Raw genomic sequence first — 25,306 nt, 5'->3', positions numbered from 1 at the left:
AGCGTGCGACGGCGCATGGAGCAAAGTAAGTGTCGCAGCTCAATGGGACGAAAAGTACCTAAAAATATAGAATGTTTTCTTTAAAATACTTCGTTATAGAGCTTGATGCGATACTTATTCACTGAATTATGCAAATTTAACAAGAAAACCGCATTTTTAGCAAAATTTGCAACAGCTCAGTGAAAAATGATCACATCGAGCTCGGTAAAGTAACATTTTAAAGATAACACTCTATACTTTCATGTGCATTTGGTCCCATTACACTGCGATACTTGATGCACACCATGCACCATCGCAAACACGGACCTTTGATTATCAATTTTGCATCCTCTCACTGTATCATCCGCCATTTTGAAAAAAATAGCCGAGCATAATTGCCATTCAGATATTCTTAAAGAGGATGTTCCAAGCTTCATTTTGCATTTCTACGCATATTTGTATCTTCATTATTTACCAAGTTATGATCATTTGAAATTTTGTAATTTTTTCTCAAATTTTTAGTGTACCGGGTTTTTTGCGTTTGAGTGTATATATATATACAAAGTATTTGAAAGCTTATCATACAGACGAAAGTTAGAGATAGATTGAGTGTAGCCGAGAAGAAAAGTTACGTACCATAATGTCAAATTGGCAATAGTTATCGAGTTATTAATTAAAACATGTGAGCTAATGAGCGCGTAGAGAGCGCTGGGCGACCGCGGTAGGCACGTAGACATTTGGTATAGGCAGAGTCAACGAGCGTCGATAGGCGAGCGCGCGCGGCGAGGTGCAACTGTAAGCGAGAAAAGGCGAATGCGCGCGACGAGAAGCGAGCGAGCGCGAACGATGAGCGAGCGAGCGCAAACGACAAGAGGCGGCCGCCCAGCGCTCTGTACGCGCTCATTGGCTCACATATTTCAATTAATAACTCGATAACTATTGCCAATTTGACATTATGGTACATGACTTTTCTTCTCGGCTACACCCAATCTATCTCCAACTTTCGTTTGTATGATAAGTTTTCAAACACCCTATATATATATACAGGGTGTCCCATTTAACCTGACAAATCGTAATATCTGGAAAATTACATGTCGGATAAAAAAAAGTGGGTAATGAAATTTGTTTGTCTTGAAGGGGGACATCCAATGATATCAAACTCGACCTCCCCCCCACTCCCAGGGATGGGGGTTGGGGCAACTTTGAAATCTTAAATAGAAATCCCCATTTTTTATTGCAGATTCGGATTCTACGCCACAAAATACGTAAGTTTCGTCCGAAACTTCTTTTTTTATTCGTGACAGGTGGCTGTAATCGCAAAAAATTAGATTTTCTACAATTCTCCAGAAATGATCATTGGATTGAAAAATAAAAAAATACCTGTTCAATATTTTTAAAAATATTTTTAAAAAGCATAATAACAGTTATTCCCCCCATCCCCTCGGAGTAGGGTGGGTGGTAACGTTCAAATCTCAAATGAGAACCCACATTTTTCATTGCAGAATTAGATTTTACGTGAATTTTTATGGAAACATGTTTTATGGAAAATTGTTTCCATAAAAACTTCACGTAAAATCTAATTCTGCAATGAAAAATGTGGGTTCTCATTTGAGATTTGAACGTTACCACCCACCCTACTCCGAGGGGATGGGGGGAATAACTGTTATTATGCTTTTTAAAAATATTTTTAAAAATATTGAACAGGTATTTTTTTATTTTTCAATCCAATGATCATTTCTGGAGAATTGTAGAAAATCTAATTTTTTGCGATTACAGCCACCTGTCACGAATAAAAAAAGAAGTTTCGGACGAAACTTACGTATTTTGTGGCGTAGAATCCTAATCTGCAATAAAAAATGGGGATTCCTATTTAAGATTTCAATGTTGCCCCCAACCCCCATCCCCAGGAGTGGGGGGGGAGGTCGAGTTTGATATCATTGGATGTCCCCCTTCGAGACAAACAAATTTCATTACCCACTTTTTTTTATCCGACATGTAGTTTTCCAGATATTACGATTTGTCAGATTAAATGGGACACCCTGTATATAAGAGGAAGATGTACATGTCTACCTATAATGTATTTTTTATGACAAACTCTGAGATAATATAACTTTATGTGTGAAAACTATTATGCCAGTCTCTGTATGTACACCTGTTATATTGAATGCTCTGCAGATACTAATTTAATCTCTTGCAATGCTTTAATAACCCGCTTTCAATATCGAAATCAACCACGGTCACACGTATATTTTCATATGTAAAGCAATATATTTATTCGCATTAATATTCGGATATGATGACACTTTTACAATTATTATTTTATAAATATATAGTTTTTATCAGAATAAAGAGAGTTCATAGTTTTCTAATAAATTAAAATATACGAGGGCAGTCTGAAAAGTTCTCAGCCTAACAATAAAAGAACAATTTTTTTTCCATGAGATATGTTTCATTTTTCAATATAATCTCCTGAAACTTCAATACATTTATTCCAACGTCTTTCCAATAATATAATGCCACCATTAAAATGTGATTTCGGAAGGTTCTTTTCGCTCTGGTGTACAGGGTGTAGCATCGACATACGCCCCAGGAAGACAGTATACGCCCCTGTATTACTGCCCGAATTCAGGCAGTAATACAGGGACGTATACTGTCATACTGGGGCGTATGTCGATGCTATACCTTGTATAGTGGTGGATTCAAGTTTCATCGACAGTTATGAAACGCTTAAAATCCATTTTATTTTGCTTAAAACGATTAAAACGATAAAATGTGCCAAACACACTTGAGAAATACGCATTCGAATGCGTTTTTGGTCAATTGTTAACAAACGCGGCACCCATCTTGCACAAAGCTTTTTCAACTGGTGCTACTACTCGAATGACTTGACAGATCGAATAAAATTTTACATGGTTTTATATCAGGGATGCCACATTCCAATATAATTATTCCAATACAATTAGTTTGATAGTTTCTAATGCCATGTATGTGTCAGGTCGAGAACTTTTCAGACTGCCTAGGTTATAATAGTCGCCAAAAAGGTAAACTTCATTTTTAATTAATACAAAATGAAATTTATTAATCAGTAAATAAGATTATGCTTATTTCTGATGTCACAAAAATATTCGGACTTATCAAAACATAATATAAATATATATATTAATGAAATAATAATAATTTTAATATATTATTGAATAACCAATTTGCTTAATAACATATAAATATTTTGACTTGTATGTATGTATGTATGTCTTTATTGATCTCTTATTGGAGTTACAATTCGTTTCAGATTCTCCTCCTTTCCTTCTCCGCCGCCTTACATTCCATGCTCTCTGTACGCCTTCCGTCTTTCTCTCCCTTCTTCCCTCCAACACACACACACACACACCTCTCTCTCTGGCCCAATCTCTTGCCTACCACTTACATACTACTTACATCCTACTTACTCTAACTTATATCTATCTTACATACTACTTAATTCTACTTAAAAACTATTATGGGACTTCCGCTTCCCATTCCCCTCTCTCTCTCTCCTCTCCCTCTCTCTCCCCTCCCTCCGCTCCCTACCTCTCTCCCTCTCCCTCTCACGTTTCCCCACTCTGCCTCTCTCCCACTCCCCCATCAACCTTCTCCCCCCTCCCTACACTCTTCTATCATCTTTCATTCACTCCTCTCCCTCCCCTCCCTCTCCCAACATCTTCTCCACTATTTCTGCCCATCCTACCTCTTCCCTTCCTTCCCACCTCATACATTCCTCCCATACGTGCTCCCATGTTTCTTCCTCTTCCCCGCACATTCTACACTTCCTTTTTTCTTCCTTCTCCCAATACTTTCTTTCCCTTATCTCACTTCCTATCCTGAACCTCCACACCCTCCTCCATCTTCCTTCCACCCATCCCTTCTCTAAGTATTCCGGTATCCCCTCTCCTTTCACAAATTTGTACCATTTGTTATATTTCGATTCTCTTATTTTTCTCCATCTTTCTTCCCGTAGCAATTCTCTATCCTTTCTTTCCACCTCTTTGTATCCCATTGTTTCCCGCCTCTCTTCCCCTATCCCTCTCTCCTTCATGAAATCCCCTCTCTCCTGTTCCCACTTTCCTAATACCCTCTTCCGCTTCCACCTCTCCTTCATTTCCTGCCAGCATTTCCTTGCCACCTCTCCTCCCCCACCCTCCTGCAGCTTCCTCTCAAAATTCCATGCTCTCTTCCCTGCTCTCCCCCTCATCTTCTCTCTCCCCGTCTCCTCCCTTACCAAGTATCCTGGCGTCCTTCCCTCTGCTCCCATTGTCCATCTTATGTACCTATCCTGTGTCCCCTCCAATTCTTTCCTTTCCTTCCATCCCCATACCTCCACTCCATATCCCATCAACGTCCAAACCAGTGTATCAAATAACCACAATCTTCTCTTCCAGTCTTTTCCCCACACCCTCTTTCCTATTCCCCATACCACTCTCATTGCCACCGCCGCCTTCCTATTCCTTTCTTTTATATACGCTTCTTGTCCTCCATTGCTCTGCATTGTATACCCTAAATATTTATATTCCTTCACTTCTTCCAGTCTTTTCTCCTTCCACCTCCATTCTCTCCTCTTTTTCCTTCCACCTTCCTTTCTGAATCTCATCATCTTTGTCTTTTCTATATTCAATTCTAACCCTTTCCTTTCTAGATATCTCTCTACTCTTACTATCTTCGCTCTCATCTCCTCCTCTTCTTCTGCCATCAATACTACGTCGTGTGCATACGACAGCGTGTATATTTTCTCCCTTCCTACCTTAATCCCTCCCCATTTTCCCTTCTGCATCTCCTCCTCCAAGTCCGCCAACAATATATTGAATAGTACCGGACTCAGTGAACATTTCTGCCTAACACCCCTCGCCGTCCAGAACTCTTCTCCTATCTCCTCCCCCGCTCTCACCCTGCTCTTCATTTCCCTCATTATTTCTTCTACCCTGCTCACCAATCCCTCCCTCACTCCTCTCTCCCTCATTGCCTCTATTACTTTATCTCTTTCCACCGAGTCGAACGCCGCCCTTAAATCTACAAAACATCACTGTCAATTTTCCTCCTTTCCTTCTATTACGTCCTGGAGGAGGAGCGCAACCTTCCGTTCACGAGTAAGGTGAACCTCGTTCGTAACCGCGTGCCAGTGAACGGGTCAGGGACCCGACGGGTCCCTTTACTCGGACACCGACGTACGACGAGCGGTCCGTTTTTCGGTCAGGGACGCGAATCCCTTTACCGGGGATAGGAATATGAGTTGACTGTTGGAAGGGTGGGAGTGATTTTGAAATCAATTGATGGAAATAAATTAATAGCAAATTTATTAAAATATAAGTGACAACGAAATCGTATACGGCGCGGTTTGAAATATTACAATAAATAAGATTACGGCGCGGTCAATTATAATTTGCTTAAGTGATGGTGTGTATGTGTATGTGTATGTACTGGTAATCCGGGGTAGAAGAGGGAAGGAAAAGATAGAAAGATTAATATAGGAAAACTAGTCAGGTGAGGGGGAACGAGAGCAGTCAGGTGAATTCGAGGGAGTGGACAGTTCGGAAAAAGAGACAGGAGAATAAGATATTGGGGGGGGGGAGGAGTGGATGCACGTGGGGGAGAAGAGGTAGGAGTATCAGGGGATAAATATTGAGAAAATAGGGAAGGAGGTAGGATTGTCGGGGATGGAAATCTATTAGGTTGTTCGGAAAGTTCGTTTCAAATTTCGCGCGCTCCACATTTCTATGTAATCAGTAAGAACGAGGGCGCTCTAAACGATTTTATGTTTGTCAACAAACATTCCCGGATCTATGAGCCCGCTAAGGAAACTTCGCAGATCTTCCTAAGTGCAACTATTTCGTCAGAAATCAGTTTGAAAAATGGAGAACCAAAAAGTCCATTTTCGTCATGTGATGCTATATTGCTTTAAACGTGGCTTCACGGCTTCGCAGACCTTGAATGAGATGTTCTCAGTATATGGAGATGCCTGCGTCACTCACCAGACAGTTCGAAAATGGTATCGAAGATTCGAAGCTGGCGATTTCAACATGGAAGATCAAGCTCGCTCAGGCCGGCCTCAGGAGGTTGATAAAACGCTTCTTATGGATCTCGTGCATGAAAATCCTCGAGTGACAGTTAGAGAACTCGCCGACACTCTGCACAAGTCTGTTTCCACCGTGCATGACCATCTGAAGAAGCTAGGATTCTCAAGTCGACTGGATGTGTGGGTGCCACACGAAATGAATGAACGGCAGTTGCTGGAACGTGTGAACGTCTGCGATATGCTGCTTCAACGGCACCAAAAAGAACCGTTCTTGGAGAGGATCATAACAGGTGATGAAAGTTGGATCCTATATAATTATGTTAGCCGCAAGAGGTCGTGGGGAACCAGCGACGCGTCTACGCAAACAGTGGCCAAGCCGGGGCTTCACGTGAAAAAGGTTCTTCTGAGTATCTGGTGGGATTTTAAGGGCGTGGTATATTATGAGCTTCTTCAACCAAACGAAACCATCAACGCGGCGAAGTACAGCCTTCAACTGGACGAACTGAAGACTGCCATCGACTGAAGCGCCCTGAATTGGCCAACAGGCGTGGAATTGTTTTCCATCATGATAACGCCAGACCTCACGTCGCAATGTCTATCCGTTAGCTGTTAGACTTCGAATGGGACGTTCTTCCTCATCCTCCATATTCTCCCGACCTTGCCCCATCTGACTACTATCTATTTCTTTCTTTAAAAAATTTTCTTCGGGACAAGAAATTCGAGTCTTTGAAAGTCCTCAAAAGTCATCTTGATAAATTCTTCGCCAATAAGAAACCTTTATTTTGGAGCAAAGGCATCATGCAGCTTCCTGAAAGATGGGCCAAGGTCGTTGAACTAAACGGTACATATTTGCTTCAATAAAGTTCCTCTTTGTGTAAAATATTGCGTTTTTAATTTATTTCAAAAATTTGAAACGAACTTTCCGAACAACCTAATATATCTAATCTGATGCTAATTATGTTTCTGATATACGGTAATTGTTGATCAAAATTGTATGGGTCTGTTATCTCGTCAAAGAGGTGGAGGACCCGATGGATGGTTGCACATGAATGATAGTAATGGCCCACTAAAACCGGATTTCAAAAACAAGGGTGGAATAAATAAAATAGAGATAGAAAAGATAAAGTAAAGAAAATGAGACTTATTGCTGATTACGATATGGTGAGGCAGAGAGAGAGAGAGCAAGAGAGAGATGGAGAGAGTAACCCAAGAATCTGCGTGAGTGTGCCACTGGCTCGGTCGCTCCTTGATTCCCAACTCGGCAATGGTTATGATTCACACGACTTAGTTTCTTTTTAGGCGGCGGATTATAATTTAATTATGAAACATGTAACTCCTCGTCTGAATCTGAATACTGAGTCTAAACCTGAGTACGACTTTTTCGTCTCTGTATGTACTGTCGAAACAACTTGGAAGAAACCGAATAAGAATGCAAGTCTGACTTTTCCGTCTCTGTATGTACTGCGACGCGATTTCCTTTCACCGTCGGCAAATTGCCGTCGGCCCACGCGCCCCGGCCGTGCATACTCTCACCAAGTTGTTGGGCGCCAGGTGCAGCGGGCTGCACCGATCACCAACACCAACGAAAAACCACCAAATGGCCGAGACACGCGAATCCGACGGGACCGGTAGCTCCTCGGAAATTAAAATCGGTAGACGGGAGGGTTCGATCGGGAATCCGGGAAGTTATAGGGAAACAGAGAGTGACACTGCGCGTTTGGGATTATCTCACTTTTATTATCACGGGAATCGGTACCGTCCGACCCCTCGATACACCTCGCGGCGTTCTCTCGCGAGTTCGAGACTTGCTCTGCGCTCACAAATAGTCCGAGATACGGTACGCACGGGACACCGAACGAGAAAATCAGGTGGATGGTTTTACACAGTCGGGAACCTCCCGGTGGCGTGGTCCTTCGTCCTCCTCCCTCCGCTCGCTCCGATGCAACGCAGCCACCAACGGTAATCCTGAGCGAGTGGAGCACAAACTTTAGCTCTCGCTAATGTTCAACGAAACTAACAATACTTTCCGCAGCAATATATGATAGCGATAGTATGCGATCCGTAATAGTCGACAGCAGACGATGTAAGAGAGAGCGAAAACGGTAGTCCGCTCTTTTCCTCAAAAACAGCTTTCCTCCTTTCTTCCTTGTCTTTCCTTTGTTTTGTTTAGAGGCTCTTCTCTCCCCGTTCCTCGTTTTCTCTCCCAATACGGGAATCCTTCCACGGATCTTTGTTTTTCGATCCGCGGGACGGATGCTCGGTCTCACTCTCGCTCTCTCTCTCTCTTTTGCTCTCGCGCCCCCGCTGTTTTTGCGTGTGCCTAGGCCGGCTTTGTCTCGCACGCGGTCACGCTTCGAGCACGAGGGCGACGATATTTTCGCTTGATATTCCTACGGGCCTGTGGACAACGAAAACGGCAGCGAGAATCTTTTGAGGCGATACAGGAGTCGATAATAAGAAAGATAAGGGGAAGCATTCACCTGAGGTGGCTGTCCTGGTGAAGGGCGACGTTCTCTTCTTCCTCCTGGCTCCTCCGGTCTTGATGGTCGGCACAGGAGGTCCAGAGGCACAAAGCTCGGGGACGAGAGACCGTCACACCTGCGCGCTCTTACTACTAATAATAATAGCTAATTACAATTTCGGGGGAGGGTCCTTTGCAATTCGCGCAACTCTTAGGACCTCTTCCCCCCCCCCCGCCTCGCGGTATAGGGCTCGCCATCTTGTGACGGGCGCCTCTGCGGCTGCCACGTCACAGTACTGTCGAAACAACTGGGAAGAAACCGAATAAGAATGCAAGTCTGACTTTTCCGTCTCTGTATGTACTGTTCGCGGAGGCGGATTACCGCGGTTTTTATATCAATGATCGGGGGCAGAAGCTATCAGGGTGGGTAGAGAGATGGCCCTTTGAGGGAGGGGTGAAGCCCTAAGGAGAACCCAATGAAGTTAAAGATTTAGTTAATAACTTTTATTATTGGTCCTGGTTGACAGTAGTGGGAAAAAATCTTAGCCATTAGCGAAGTTAAAAGACATCGTGGGAGGAGACAATTAGTTCTAGAAGACGTGAATATAGATAGGATAAGGGGTGGAGCGTGGATGTCTCGTAGTTTTGGGTAGATAGGTTATGATTAGGCGCGACAAGTTAGTGATGGTGGTGGATTCTTGTGAGATAGAGAGATGTATACAAGTGGCCGGCTGGAAAAAGTCAAGATGCTGTAAACGAAAGATTGAGATTTACGACTATCAGTGAAGTAAGGTTTATTGGTTGGCTGATAGGGCACATATGGTTTTGGATTAGGAAGATGTAAGTTTCAAGTTTTAGAGCAGGAATGCTCTGAGTTGCTTTATTTTACTGAAGGTTTGTTAGCGCGGAGTTTCAAATTTTTATAGCTAGGACGACGGACACACTTGGCGAACACTACCCAGATATAAACTTTGAACGAAGATGTATAGATTTTTACAACAGGGCACTGTTTCCTGTTATGGAATTTTCCCGAATCGCCTTCCATTTGGCGCGACGGCTGTTCGCCAGATGGGTCTGTTTTCTAATTTATATTTATATATGTATATGTATATATTCCTATTATAGTTATATTAGGAGAATATAAATCCGCGAGAGGAAAAGATAATTTTGTTAGTTAAATCTGCAGGACGTAACACTTCCTAGTTGCCTGTTGATCAGGTAGTTCAGTGTGTATATCTGATCCACTGATCCCATCCCCTTCCTGAATCCCGCTTGACTCCTGGACAACAGACTTTTCCCCTCCACCTCCTCCCTCACTCTCTCCGCTAGCACTGCCGCGTAGATCTTATAAAGTGACGGCATCAGTGTTATCCCCTTATATTCCATGACTTTCTCTCCTTTCCCTTTCTTTATTATCAGGATTATTATTCCTTCTTTTCAGTCCTCCGGCCACCCCTCTCCTTCCCATACCCTTCTACATACCCCCCATGCCTATTTATCCATCTCTTCCCCTCCATACTTCCATACTTCGTTCGGTATTCTGTCCTTCCCAACCACCTTCCCTTCCTTCAACTTCTTTATTACCTTTTTTATCTCTTCCCTCTCTATTTCCTCCTCTTCATTTCCCCCCTTCCTTGCTTCTCCTCTTACTACCCTTCTCTCTACTCCCCTCAGTAGCCTCATGAATGCTCCTTTCATTCTCCCTTTCTAATTAGTTCGTTTACTCTCCTCCCTCTGCCCCTCTCCCTTCTCACTATCTCCCATACTTTCCCCTCTGTTTTTGCCTCCTTCGCTTTTTTCTCCCACCTTTCTCTCTCCTCCTCTTTTTTTTCTCACATAACTTTTTATATTCCCTTTTCTTTTCCCTATACTCCTCCCCTCTTCCTCCCCCTCCTCTTCTCCACTTCCTTAACTCTCTTCTCACCTCACCCTTCCGTTCCCTACATTTTTCATCCCACCACCCCTTCCTATTCCCTTTTCCTCCTTCTTTCCCCTCCCAACCCTTTCTTATCACCTCCCTTATCCTTTCTTTCACCCTCCTCATTTTATTCTTGACCCTTCCTTGTCCCCCTTGTATCCTTCCCATTTCTCTTTTGAATTTTTCTATTCCTTCCCTGTCCCTATCGTGCCTATCCTTCTTTCTTCTTTCTTTCTTTCTCCTTTCTCGTTCTCCCTTTATCCATATCCCAATTGGTTGGTGGTCCGAATCCACTTCCTCCCCTATTTTCATCCTCTCTATCTCCTCTATTACCTCTCCATTTCCCAACGCATAGTCAATTACCGACTCTCCCCTCCCCCCTGTATATGTATACTCTCCCCCTTCATCTCCTCTCACTCCACCATTCAAAATAACCCATCCCCTTTCCTTTATGATCTGCACCAGTCTCATTCCCTCTTTATTCACCTTTTTGTCTTTCGAGGATCTCTCCCTTTCATCTCCTCCAGTCCTCCCTTTTTCTCCATCCCCCCTCCTCTCCCGTCCTCGCATTAAAGTCTCCCCCAATTATTGTCCTGCTTTCCTCTTCCCTTTCTTCCATCCATTTCTTCATCCCCTCCATTTTCATCTCCATATCTCCCATCACATATAGCCCAATAATCCTCCATTTTTTCTCCCCACTCTTATCACCCCTATCATCCTTCTTTCCTGTTCCTCCTCTTCCTCCTCTACTATTCCTATTTCTCTTTTTATTCCCATCAACATCCCTCCACATGCTCTTCCTTTTTTACTTCTTCTTTTCGCTATTTGTACCTTCCATCTGAATTCCTTCGGCAATCTCACTCTCAGTTTCTCCCATCCTTTCTCGTCCACCCATGTTTCCATCATCATGACCACATCCCATTTTTTATCCTCTCCCAGAACTCCTTATCCTTATTCCACAGCCCTGTCACATTCCAGAACATCACCTTCTATAACCTCCCCTTCTCCCTCCTCTCTCTTTCCTCCTTTACCTTTCCCTCCCTCCCCTCTTCCCTTTGTCTCCTTCCCCCTTCTCTATTTTTGTTTCTCCTTCACTGTCTCTCAATTTTTCATCCTTCTCATCCCATCTCCACCATTTCCTTCTATCTGTATCCTTCCATATTTTACCCATACCTTTTTTCCTTTCTCCCTCTCTTCCCTTGCTATCTCTTCTAGATTCCATTTCATTTTCCTCTCTTTCCAAGTTAGGTCATCCTCCACCTTTATGCCCTTTTTATATATCTCCTTCCTTCTTCTCATTATTTCCCTTTTCCCTTCCATCCTTTCTACTCTTATTATCGTTTTCTCTACTTCTGTCTCCTTCCCCTTTCTTGCCTTTTTTAACTCCTTCATCTCCTCTATTCCTAATTCTCTGATTGTCTCCCTCAGCCTCTCGCCTATCGCCCTTTCTCCTCCCTTCATCCCTCTTACTATTATATTCCTCCTTCTCTCCTCTATCTTTCTCTCTCTTTCTCCTCTCTCTCTCTCTCTCTCTCTCTCTCTCTCTCTCTCTCTCTCTCTCTCTCTCTCTCTCTCTTTCTCTCTCTCTCATTTCCATCCTTCTCTCTATTTCTTTCATTCTTTCATCTGTTTCTTTCTCCCTTCGCTCTTCTTCTACCTCTTCTGTTTCCCTCTCATTCCTTCTCCTAGCCTCACCCTCTAACTTTTCTATTCTCTCTCTTAATTCCTCCCTTTCTCTTTTCCATTTTCTTTCCCTTCCCTCCATTTTCTTTTTCAGGTCTTCCAATTTTCTTCTAATCTCCTCCCCTTGTCCTCTCACTTCTTCTCTCAGCACTTCCTTCATCTCCTGTAACCCCTCCCTCATTTCCCTCTTTCACTCTTCCTTTATTCCCGTCCACCATACCATTTCTATTCTCCCTCTCTCTTCCTCTCTTTTTTGTGGCGACCTTCTCCCCTTTTTAAATGCAAACTGCTGTTCCTCTTGTCCTCCTTCTCCTTCTCCCTCCTTGTCTCTTTCCTCTTTCTCCCTTTTCCTCTTCAAAAACTCCTCCATCATGTTCCCCGACCCATCCCTTCTTTCTCTTTCCACCCCTACACCTCTACTCCGCTCCCCACCCAACTTCCTTCCCTGCTCCGTCATCTTACCTATTTTATCTTATTTTCTTGCCCGTCTATCCCGCCCGTTCTTCTAGTTCCTTCCTAGTATCTATCTCCCTAGTTTCTTCTCCCTCATCACCCAATCCCGTATCTTCTCTTTCGTCCAGTATATTTTCCTATCTTGCTCCTTCTTACCCCTGCTTCTACTCTTCTATATTCCTATACTCTTTGCCTCTTCTACTTTCTTTCCCCTTCCTAACCTCTTTTTCTCTTACTCTTTTCCCTCCATTCCCTCCTTTCCTGTCTCCCCTCAAGTCCCACCCACACTCCTCCCTTCACTCCACCTCTCTCTCTAGCTCTCCTCCACCTCCACTGTCCTCTCCCCTTTTCCCTCTCCCAATCACTCTTTCACACACGTTTCTTTTCACCACACTATCACTCGCACTCCGGAAGCAGAAGCCCAATATTTTAACTTATGAAACATAATTTTTTTCAAATAACCGAATGTAATATGCCTTTATTTCTTTTCTAATTGTAATTTCAAATTTCCTTCGACCTTATAAATGTAGTCCGCATATTATAATTTAATAAATTCTTTAAATTTTCTATTGTATAAAGATAAAAATTCTATAAAGATTCTATAGACGTTTTTTATAAAATTTAAATTTCTGCTAAGATGTAATACGTTTAAACCAATATACAGGGTGCTAAATTTCAAACCTACAGGTAAAACAGGTAAAAAATGTCGAAAACTATGAAAGATATTAAAAAAAACTAAAATACGTGTTCCATAATTTTGAAGGGGAAAGAAAATGGCATTATCAGTTTTTTATTTGGAGGGCGTTTTCAAGGTCAGTTGAAGGTCAATTAATTTTTTGAAATAGAAAGCCCAATTTTTTTATTATATCCTCTTTTTCTACCAATTAATATGAACAACTTTTGTCTGAAATATTTTTTTATTTGCCTAATATTTTTTTTAAATATTTAAGGAAAACTTGGTAACTTTTTCAACATTTAACTTACGCTATCGCATTTATCTCGCTAATTATTCGTCAGAAGAAAAAATAGTATTAGAATTTTTACTTTATTTATTATCAAGAATATATTACTATAATAGTGCTCCAATTTTTGTTAACTTCTCGACCTTTGGAAATTTCAAAATTATTAAATTAACAAAAGTTAGGGCACTGTTATAGTAACATATTCTTGATAATAAATAAAGTAAAAAAGTCTAATACTATTTTTCTTTCGACAAATAGTTAGCGAGATATCATAAGTTAAATGTTGAAAAATATACTAAGTTTCTTTAAATATTTCCAAAAATATTAGGCAGATAAAAAATGTTTCTGACAAAAATTGTTAAAATTAATTGATAGAAAAAGAAGATATAATGAAAAGTTGAGCTTTCTAATTTAAAAAATTAGGTTGACCTTCAACTGACCTTGAAAATACCCTCCAAATAAAAAACTGATAATGGCATTCTCTTTCCCCTTCAAAATCATGGAATGTGTTTTAGCTTTTTTTAATATCTTTCATAGTTTCCGAGATTTTTTACCTGTTACGTTTGAAATTTAGTACCCTGTATATTAAATTAATATACGAGGTGTCTTAAAAACACCGGAAGCCCCGAATAACTTTGCAAGATCAAGTTTTCATGAAAAACTTTAAATACAAAAGTTGTAGAAAATCGAGTAATCGACTTGATGGTAACCTTGAATTTGACCTTGGCCATGACCTTCTAAGTTATTTGGAGGTCAAATTGCATTTTTTAAATAGGAACCCTTATTTGTTATTACACTGTGTTTTTTCTACCAATTAATTTGAACAACTTTTGTCTAAAACATTTTTTTATTTGTCTAATATTTTTTAAGATATTTGAAAAAAACTTGATAACTTTTCAATATTTAACTTACCATATCTTTTTAACTATTTGTCGGAAGAAAAAGTGATACTAGACTTTCTTACTTTATTTAGTCTCAAGAATATATTGTTACAATAAAGCCCTAACTTTTATTAACTTACTGACTTTTGGAAATTTCAAAATCATCAAATTAACAAAAATCAGGGCACTACTGTAACAATATAATCTTGAGACTAAATAAAGCATGAAAGTCTAGTACCACTTTTTCTTCTAACAAATAGCGAGATATCGTGAGTTAAATATTAAAAAGGTTATCAAGTATTCCTCAAATATCTCAAAAAATATTAGCCAAATAAAAAAAATGTTTTAGACAAAAATTGTTCAAATTAATTGGTAGAAGAAAACAGTATAACAAAAAATAAGAGTTCCTATTTAAAAAACGCAAGTTGACCTGCAAATGACCTTGAAGATCATAACCAAAGTCAAATTTAAGATCATTATCAAGTCCGTTACTCGATTTTATACAACTTTTGTATTTAAAATTTTTCATGAAAACTTAATCCTGCAAAGTTATCCGGGGGTTCCGATATTCTTAAGACACCTCGTATATCAATTATATATTAAACATTCTTGAATTATATGTGATTTATATTTTAGATCATTATCTTGATAAAATTTTAACCTCCGTTCTACAGAGTGTTCCATTTTAAATGAACTAGGCAAAATCTCGAAAAATATGGAAGATGATCAAAAACGTTTCAGACAAAAGTTATATGGTTTCAAAGAGGACATAAAACAATTATATTATTTTATTTACAAATGGACTCTTTCGAGATATTCACTGATCATTATTTTTCTTAAATCTCGAAATACTAATTCTTTATTATATCATCTTTTTTTACCAATTAATTTTAAGTTTTGTCTGAAACATCTTTTGCCTAATATTTTTTGAGATATTTAAGAAAACTTAGTAACTTCTTCAACATTTAACTTACGACATCTCGCTAACTATTTGTCGGAAGGAAAAATACTATATACTAGACGTTTTTACTCTGTTTGATCTCAAAAATATATTGTTACAATAACGTCTTGACTTTCGTTAATTTGATAATTTTGAAATTTCCAAAAGTCAATAAGTTAACAAAAATTAGGGTACTATTAGTACCCTATTATTATGTACTATTAGAGTACTATTAGTACTCTATTAGTATGTAGTAGTATATTCTTGAAACTAAATAGAGTAATAAAATATATTATAGTACTATTTTTTCTTCTGACAAATAGTTAGTGAGATATCGTAAGTTAAATATTGAAAAAGTTATCAAGTTTTCTTTAAATACCTCCAAAAATATTAAGCAAATAAAAAATTGTTTCAGACAAAAGTGGTTAAAATTAATTGATAGAAAAAGATGATATAATAAAAAATTGAGATTTCTATTTGAGAAAAGTAATGATCAATGAATCTTTCGAAAGTAGCGCCATCTGTAAACAAAATGATATAGTTATTTTATAAAAAAATATATATGGCTATTTTATTAAATTTTATTTTAAGAAAAGTAATGATCAATGAATATCTCGAAAGTAATGCCATTTGTAAATAAAATGATATAGTTATTTTATTAAATTTTATTAAAAAAAAAGAAAATTTACGTTTCTGACAACTATAGTATATATTTTAATTCATCAAAAAATTATGAATTCCTAACTCCGATAAAAGTTACATTTAGAAAATAATAATTGCTCAAATAATGTCCGAATATTAATACTAATAACCGTATATAACATTTTCAACTCGTACAATAGACAAGCCAGAAATCTACGTGAAGAAAACATGGGTGCACACACATCCAGGAATAAGGGTGAAGCTAGTCTGCACAGTGACCTCATGGCCTGAAGCGAAAGTGAGTTTTTCCACAAAATCGATAACGGCGTGTAATTACCGTGTCATTAATTAACAGTCCGAATACTAATTAACATAAGCTTGCATAAAACGCATGTTTTTATGTACGCATACAATCCGCCTCAGTATAACCCATAGTTGGACTTTTAATTATTTTACAAGTGTGCGAAATAAGGCTGCAGAAACTTTTGCTATACAGGGATATGGCGGCTGTAAGCGCCTTCTCATTAATCTCATCGATTTTAAGACGTAATCCTCAAATCTTGGTAAGAACACTCTGTCCTTCTCTGCCCTTCAATGAAAAAGTAGACGAATCGAAACGAATTGAAAGGATTTATTTCCATAAGATTAAGTAACCGATTCGCTTTTCCCTTGCAAAGCCGATGAGAGATTACATCCGCGTGAGTACTTGGTTGAATAACCTCAAGACCCTTATTAAACTGGAAACGACATGAGATATTTTATAAAATTAAAAGAAAATGGTTCAACAAGTTGAGTACATTTGTAAAATTAAATTTATATTAATTACATATATAAGAAATCTTATAATTTTATCTTGTTTATTATAATAACGGTATGCGTGAGCGAAAAATACAATCTGTTGCTCTTGACGTCCAATACAAATATTTACGACTTATTTTTCTTGCTAACGTTAGAAATCATCTTTCGATTTCGATGAGTTCTTTATGTTTAGTGACTAAATAAAACTGCCTCCCTATCCACCAAGCAATTTCTCACCGTAATCTCCTAAAGCCAGTCGCACGTGACAAATCGTAGAGAACGTGATTTACAGTGTCTTGTTCTTTTTATTTCCTCAGGAAAACCAAAGCCAAGTAGAAGAATTATATTCCTATGATATTTGACAATTAACCGATTAATTTGATTAATTAACTAACAATCGAATAATTTAACGTTATCTATATTCCTATAAGCTGAAGATTAATAAAAATTAACATTACAGAAACGACACGAAAGTGTTAAAATTTCGTCTCATATCATCATCATTTTTTTTTTAATAAGATCTCTTTTCAGGTTGAGTGGTACTTTAAGAACGAGACGCTGAAAGACACGTCACGGATAGTGAAACTTAATACTGGAAATGATCACAGCCTGATAATAAGAAACGTAAAGACAAGCGATTACGGTTTCTATTCATGTAGGGCATCGAATCTCTTAGGAAATACCGAGAAAACTATTGAACTAACGGCAATCGCGAATCCAGCGGTTTTTAAAAAAGAATCGCGTAGCACATCGAGCACATCATACAATTTCATTTGGGAGGTTGACAGTTACAGTCCCATTATTGAATATCAATTTTGGTTCCGCAAATATAAGGTAAGATCTTACAGAAACCGAAATATCCGATATAATCAATAAAGGAATAAATCAATAAAGATATAAATCAATAAAGACATAGCATTACAAACCTTTGATAGGAAGAAAATGTGAAATTGACGTAAAGTAAAACCTATGTTTTTCATCTTATTAAAAGGAATGAGAGGAATAGAATATATCTCATCGACTCGTGTGTCATTCGTATTATAATTTTGATGGTTGTCATACGAGGGTAGTCCCAGAAGTACCTGACCTAACAAAGAAAACACAAAAAATTTGGGAAAAATATCTTTATTTCTCTACATATCTTTATTTCTCTACATAGTCTCCTTTTAGCTCAATATACTTTTCTCAGCAATGTTCAATAGCTTCGATATCCTGTTTATAGTGGGATCGTCGAGCTCCTCAAAATAGCCATCAAGCCACCTTGGTCCATTGTTTTGACTGTTCCTTCATCTCAGATGTGAAGTGATGGACCTATGTTTCATCCATGGTTATGAATCAACGCAAAAACTCGGCTTTAATGTTGCGAAACTTCACCAAACGCTCGATTGAAACATCCTCACGACGCTGTTTTTGTTCCAATCGTGGCACCCATCTTGCGCACAGCTTTCTCATATCCAAATTTTCAGTCAATATGCGATGTAGGCACTTTTTGAAATGCCTACCATGCTAACTCGCGCACTTTCAGTCGACGGTCATCCAATACCATTTTGTGGATTTTCTTCACCATTTCTGGTATGGTCACCTCATTTGGTCGACCACTGCGATGTTCGTCTTGGCAGCTCGTACGGCCTCGTTTAAACTCTGTCACCTAATATTTTACTGTTGTAAACGAAGGAGCAGACTCCCCCAGAGTAGAATCTAGCTCCGCTTTGATATTGGTTGGACTGAGGCCTTTCAAATGAATGTATTGTATCACATAACGATGACTAATTTTTTCCATGTTTACAAATTCACTGAGAGCGTTCACTATTGATGGCATTTTTTTGTAACTCTGGAGAAATCCCTTATGAGTACCCCGTCCCTTGGGGGGGGAGGCGGGGTTATGTGGGACTCGCATCCATTAAAACTCCAGGGAGAGACCACCAGCGAAGCTGAATGCGAAGGATGGCGAACTAGTCCCCTATTCCCTCCTATCCATCGCAGCCTCACGGTCCAAAGGCCGACACCTAGGCACCACGCGTCGCAGGGACTTAATGAGGGGGGGGGGGTAGCCGGGAGAGGAAGGGAGAGCCGTCGCTACCTCTAGAGGCAAAAGCATTGACTCAATCACTGTTCCCGTGAAATCCGGGTCACTGTGTCCCTCCGGGTCACTGTGACGCCTAGTCCGAAAGGGAAGTACTACCTTACCTCGCTGGAGAGGAAGAAAAACTCACCCCTGTTGTGCAAGGTTTCCTTAACCACCATTCCGGACGAGGTTACGCCGTCCCCGCGACGCTCCAGGTACAGGCAGAGCGAATTCGTTCCGCCATAGCCGGCCAAAAGCTGTTTGGACGACGAGGAAGAGGAGGGTCTCCAACCCCCCTCCCTCACCCCACTCCGGATGACCTGGAATGGGGCGGGCGAAGAGGCGGGCTCGGCCCCCACCGGGTTGTTCCCGCCTCCCCTAATAGACGATCCCTTCCTCACTCATAGGTTCCAAGGTGGGAAGCCCACCCCTCAAAGGCACGCTCAGGGGAGAAATTCTCCCCGAACTACGGAAGGGATCGAACTGCCGACGGAACGGCGGTAGGAATCAATATCCTGCCGCACAAAGGCGGCAGGTGAACCCCGCCACCACGGGGGCAGGTGAACCCCCGCCCCCTACACGGAGCAGAGACCTTACGTCCATATCGGCAGCCGCCCAGGGGTCCGTCGAACGAGAGAGGCCCAGGCCCCGTGAGGGCTGCCTCGCTGAACCCAACGAGGCGGACCTTCCCCCTCTGCACTAGACGACTAACCGTCGCCTCAGATAACACTTCTTTTAGCTTATCGGCTAACTTGTCCGCTTTTCTCCCCTCAGGACCAGGGTTCCGGACGCGGAGCAATAGCGCACCATCCGCGCTCCTTCCCACTTCCACGCCCGGGATCCCCATGTCCTCGAGGGGAATTCTCTCCGCTTGCCGGAGGGCCTTCGCATAGGAAGCCCCCCGCTCCAACCTCACAGTGACCGCGGCTGTTTCCGGCAGCCGCGGCCATATCCTACCCTGTGTTGGCGGGGGACCAGGGGTGGGCATCACCCCACTCCTCCCCTTCCCCCTCAACCTCTCCTGACCACGTCCTCCTCCACCGGTGGGAGGTGATCCAAAAGAGGGCAAAATCCGTCCTCCCTCCATCCTCCCACGTCCTCCTCCACTAGTGGGAGATGATCCCCGGGGGGTAAGATCCGCCCTCCTCCATCTTTCCACGCTTCATGCCCTGAGACTGGGCGTCCCCAGCCCGTTCATCCTCCGTTCCTCCCCCAGTCTCTCCTATACTCTTCTTCCTCTTCCTCTTGCAATGTTCCGCAGTCTCCCACTCCATCTCCTCCGTGGGAGCACCGCAGAGCGCCTCCGCGTCCCGAGCCAGGGGCAGGGGAGCCTCCGTCCGGAAAGGAACGTCGACCCCCAGACCCAGAGATTCTCCACCACTCTATCCCACCTTCATCGTCCTTCTGGGTGGCAACTTCCTTCCTGAGGTGCCACTCCTTCGTCTCTCTCGTCATCGTCCCCGTCGACCTCCACTCGGGCTTCTTCCGCATCATCTCAAATTCTTCCCTGGCTTTGTCCAGCTGGCTCTGGAGGAGCCTCACCTACTTCTTTCCAGCCGCCAAGCTGGACTCTGACTTCTCCCTTGCCCTATTGGCCTGCTCCACCTCCTTGGACCTTAGGTCCATTCCTTTCGAGAGTTCCTCCCTATATTCCCTGCTGAACTCAAGTTCAGCCTTCAGCTTCTTCACCTCCTCTTTGCTCAATCTTAGCTCCTTCGTGAGCTCTGCCTTCCTCATATGCATAGTCCTCCCATCCTTACAAAGGAGTTGTACACACTTCCTAGTGTTAATGAAGAATTCTCGAATCCTGACCGAGGCCATTTCCTCATATCCTTCATCCCATACCTCGTCCAAGCCATCAAACAAGGACCTCACATCGTTTAGGGCCAAGTGGAATAAGTGGGACGAGGGCTCCCGCTCCTCGTCCCACTTATTCCACAACACCAGGGAATAGCTCACTTCATCTGGAATCACCGGATCCTCCTCCATCAGCACCGTGGTGGCTGCCGATGCGTCTGAAGGGGCCGGCGATGTCCTGGAAGTTCCCGCCACCTCCTCCCTCTTCCGTTTCTTGGCCCCCTGTCTCCGAACCTCAACAGCGCCGCCACGCGGAGGGCCCCGTGGAAGGAGCTAAGTTACCGCCGTCACATCCCGACGGGACCGCTCCCCCACGGAAGCCAGCCTGACCTCGCCGCCCGGTGGATGGGTTTAGGGATGATGCGATCCCCATCCACCGGGCACTCCGGGGGGCCCCGGCCCCGACCTCAGAGTATGTCCGAGCGGCCCGCAGTCCCCTGCCACCCTGGGTACCGTGAGGGGTCCCAAGCCCTCACGGCGTGCAGACCCAGATGTGACCCACCCCCTCGGGCTGCCGGGGCACCGGCGTGCAATGCCCTCAGTAGCGCTCCCACCAAAGCGAGAAGGTAGACCCGAACCACCCCCTCAGGCTGCCGGAACACCAGCGTGCAATGCTCTTGGGGATGGGAGGCCTCCCTCCCGAAAATCGAGACCTTGTGCCAAGCATGGCGCAGAGGGTCTTGTAACTTTCCCTGAGATGCTATTAGCGGGCATTCCTCCCCACCGGGCCCTCCCTTCGGTAGGACCGAAGGTATTGTCCCAGTGGATCATGGGAACGCCCGAGCCCCTCCACCACGACAAGGTGGCATCCCTCGGAGGGATCACTATTGATGGCTGCCAAACAAATACTAAACAACGTAGCGTCGTCAAACTTCAAACTTAAGCTTTATAAGGTTGGTACTTTCTACCATAGTCATTCTTTTCAACAACAACCGCAATCTACATGTCAGGTCAGGTACTTCTGGAACTACCCTCGTATATACGAAAGTAGACGTACAGTTTCAGCAAAAAGCAATAATAACAATTGTTCATTCTATAATAATAGTAATTATGAGATCCGCAGTTTTTATTATTTATTAGCTTATATACCCATAAAAGTAGGTAAATAAATAGATAAAAAGACAAAGAAATGAACATATAAAATGGAAATCTAAACTTTACACAATTTAACATTATTCACATTATCAGCAGCATATTCCGTGTTTTTCGAAGATCTGTTTGCGACCGAATATTAAATATCTGTTTTTATGCTACAGGGGGGTACTGGTGGCAAATGGCATAAATTATATATACCGAGTAGCACTGACGCCAGTAGTCCGGTACACACTCGCTCTTTCAATTTAACGGGCTTGAACACAGCGACACATTACGAAGCTGTCGTTTTATCCAGAAATCGTTATGGTTGGAGCCATCCCTCGGAGATACTACGCTTCCACACTGAAGGAGCCAGTAAGTAATAAAGATAAGTTGGACGCTGATGTATATAACTATGTTTTTCTTTTTCCTCTTCTTTCCTTATCTATCGCGTTAATATATTTTTTATATTTTTATATTTTTTATATTTTTTTAGTTTATTTGTTTGACTTAATATACACTCAAACGCAAAAAACCCGGTACACTAAAAATTTGGGAAAAAATTACAAAATTTCAAATGATCATAACTTGGTAAATAATGAAGATACAAATATGCGCAGAAATGCAAAATGAAGCTTGAAACGTCCTCTTTAAGAATATCTGAATGGCAATTATGCTCGGCCATTTTTTTGTAAATGGCGGATGATAAAGTGACAGGATGCAAAATTGATAATCAAAGGTCCGTGTTTGCGATGGTGCATGGTGTGCATCAGGTATCGCAGCGTAATGGGACAAATGCACATGAAAGTATAGAGTGTTATCTTTAAAATGCTACTTTACCGAGCTCGATGTGATCATTTCTCACTGAGTTGTTGCAAATTTTGCTAAAAATGCGGTTTTCTTGTTAAATTTGCATAATTCAGTGAATAAGTATCGCATCAAGCACTATAACGAAGTATTTTAAAGAAAACATTCTATATTTTTAGGTACTTTTCGTCCCATTGAGCTGCGACACTTACTTTGCTCCATGCGCCGTCGCACGCTCGAACCTTTTTTTAGCAACATTTCATGTTCTCCTTTTTATCACCCGCCATTTTGAAAAAATATCGTTGCGCACAATTTCGATAGATCTTTCGAAAAGTACGGTTTCAAAGCTTTCAAACCGTTTTTGAAATTTGCTGCTAGGATATTTAGGTGTCGAGATATTCAATTTCGAATTTGCAACAAATGTCGATTCAGCGAGGCTTAAGGGGCTAAGAGGCTCTGCGGTTCGTTTGGCTCTTTCATAATTTCAATAGCCGCGTTCATTACTCTCTATACAATAATTTACACAATTTTGCGAATTGGAAATTTAATTTTTATCAAAAGTTATCATTCTTTACCCTTCAGTTACGCATGATCACTGTGGTATACACTTTAGTTCGCGAAGCTGTCCCTAGCACTCTACCTTCTCCGTACGATTGGCCATTATGGTACACAGCTTGAATATGCTGTTCAGGATCGCGCCTGAGCGGTGACCTGGCGCGCGGGATGCCGAGTCGCTGGACGCCACCTGAACGTCGAAATTCCCTGGCGCTCCTAGTCCACGGAGCCGCCGCGACGCGGCGATCTGGGTTGTCGCGCGCGCGAGCCCCTCGGCGGCCCCCCGCCGATAGTGGCACTATCTCTTGTACGCTGGACTTCGCGAGTTTGTCAGTACGCCGGGCTTACGTTCTGGCTTGACTGAGATTCTGTCGGTGCGCCGGGCTTTAACGCCTGACTTGACTGGATTTTTCTTAAATGTATGTGCCAAGACAATAAACAAAGACAAACAATTTTCCTTTTCCGAACGTGTTCACTCCGATAAGCGCTGCCTCGTGCGACTTTCTTTTTCCGTGATCTTTTCCTTTCGAGGCGCGTTGCTTCGTGCAACTTTATCAATTTAAACCATAATTGATTGTTTCGCATCGAAATTATTGCGTCCATTATGGCGACGATAAATCCTGAAAAGGCTGCTCAAGTTATTGCTTTAATTGAAGATGGCAGAAGTCGAAGGTACGTTGCTCAGGCACTTGATTTGTCAGTGCAGATTTAACTGTGCAACGTGCTTATGCCAGGTACTTACAAACCAATTCTTTCCATAGAAGGCCTGGTTCGGGACGTCCTCGATGTACCAATCACAATGATGACCGATTTATTGTTTCAAATTCGTTAAGAGACAGACATCGAACATCTGTTCAAATTAGAAACAATTTAAGGGATGTCCGCAACATTAATGTATCCGTTAACACCGTTCGGAGAAGATTAAAAGAACAAAATCTGCTTTCGCGCAGGCCAGCAGCTGTACCTTTGCTTAAATGTCACCATCGCGTAGCTCGACTCAATTTTGCAGTTGAGCATAGAGACTGGACTTACGCAGACTGGAGCAAAGTACTCTTTAGCGATGAATCTCGTTTTTGTGTCTATTCTCCAGATGGACGAGAACGAGTTTATCGTCGCGGTGGAGAACGATTTGCAGACTGTACGGTAAGTGAGAGGCATAGCTACAATGGAGGCTCTGTAATGATTTGGGCAGGAATTTCAGCTAATGCTCATACAGATCTGCACTTTTTTGACAAGAATATGAACGCAGATGTATACGTGGAAGACATACTCATTCCGTATGTTGTTCCGTACGCACCCTTCATCGGAAAGAACTTCTTGTTTATGCAAGACAATGCTCGACCACACACTGCGAGTGCTTGATTTCTTCGATGAAATTGGCATAAATCGACTCGATTGGCCAGCAAATAGTCCAGATTTAAATCCAATCGAACACTTATGGGACAACCTCGGCAGGAAAGTACGAAATCACGTACCTGCTCCTCAGTCACTGCGAGAACTGCGAATAATTCTCGAAAACGAATGGAATACAATTACGCAGGATGAAATTAAAAGACTAATAAGGAGTATGCCTGATCGTATGAATGAGGTAATACGCGCACGGGGCAGTCATACCCACTATTAGTACACACACACCACACACACAGCAGAGAGGGTTTGGAGTCATTAATTACTGCAGGAGTGACGAACTGCGGGGTCCTTATCTCTGCTGTAACACCACACACACACACACACCACAAGGAGGGTGTGAAATCTTGAAATACTGTGGAGCTGACGAACCACGGGGTCCTTATCCTTGTGGTGTACAAATACACACACACACACACACACACACACACACACTACATACAATGGGACTTTTTCTACCAGTAAAACTCCATGCGGTTTGTATTGGGAAGACACAAACATAATTTGAGCTAATGACAGCGGTATCTTAAAACGCAATTCATCTTTATTACGTAATATCGATTACGCAAAATGAAGAACCTAAATAGAATTTTACTTTCATTTCCCTGGCTTTCAAAATAATAAATGCAAATCATTGAATATATTGTGCTGGTTATGTAAATTATTATATAGAGAAACATGAACACAGCTATTGAAATTATGAAAGAGCCAAACGAACCGCAGAGCCTCTTAGCCCCTTAAGCCTCGCTGAATCGACATTTGTTGCAAATTCGAAATTGAA

The 25,306-nt window shown here is 41.9% G+C and overlaps 1 protein-coding gene across 1 annotated transcript in view; it reads left to right on the top strand.

Annotated features, from left to right (window-relative positions):
- Nucleotides 1-25,306, top strand: part of LOC105186657 (neurotrimin) — a 98,984-nt gene that overhangs the window by 22,434 nt on the left and 51,244 nt on the right. The window contains exons 6-8 of the mRNA XM_025301520.1: nt 16,163-16,260; nt 17,292-17,594; nt 21,939-22,131. Coding sequence (XP_025157305.1) covers nt 16,163-16,260; nt 17,292-17,594; nt 21,939-22,131 — 594 coding nt within the window. The remainder of the gene's footprint in view (nt 1-16,162; nt 16,261-17,291; nt 17,595-21,938; nt 22,132-25,306) is intronic.

The sequence above is a fragment of the Harpegnathos saltator genome, unplaced genomic scaffold (genome assembly GCF_003227715.2).
Source record: "Harpegnathos saltator strain DR-91 unplaced genomic scaffold, Hsal_v8.6 scaffold426, whole genome shotgun sequence".
Taxonomy (NCBI): domain Eukaryota; kingdom Metazoa; phylum Arthropoda; class Insecta; order Hymenoptera; family Formicidae; genus Harpegnathos; species Harpegnathos saltator.
Note: the sequence above shows the minus strand (reverse complement) of the source record. Positions and strands in the feature narration are given on the sequence as shown.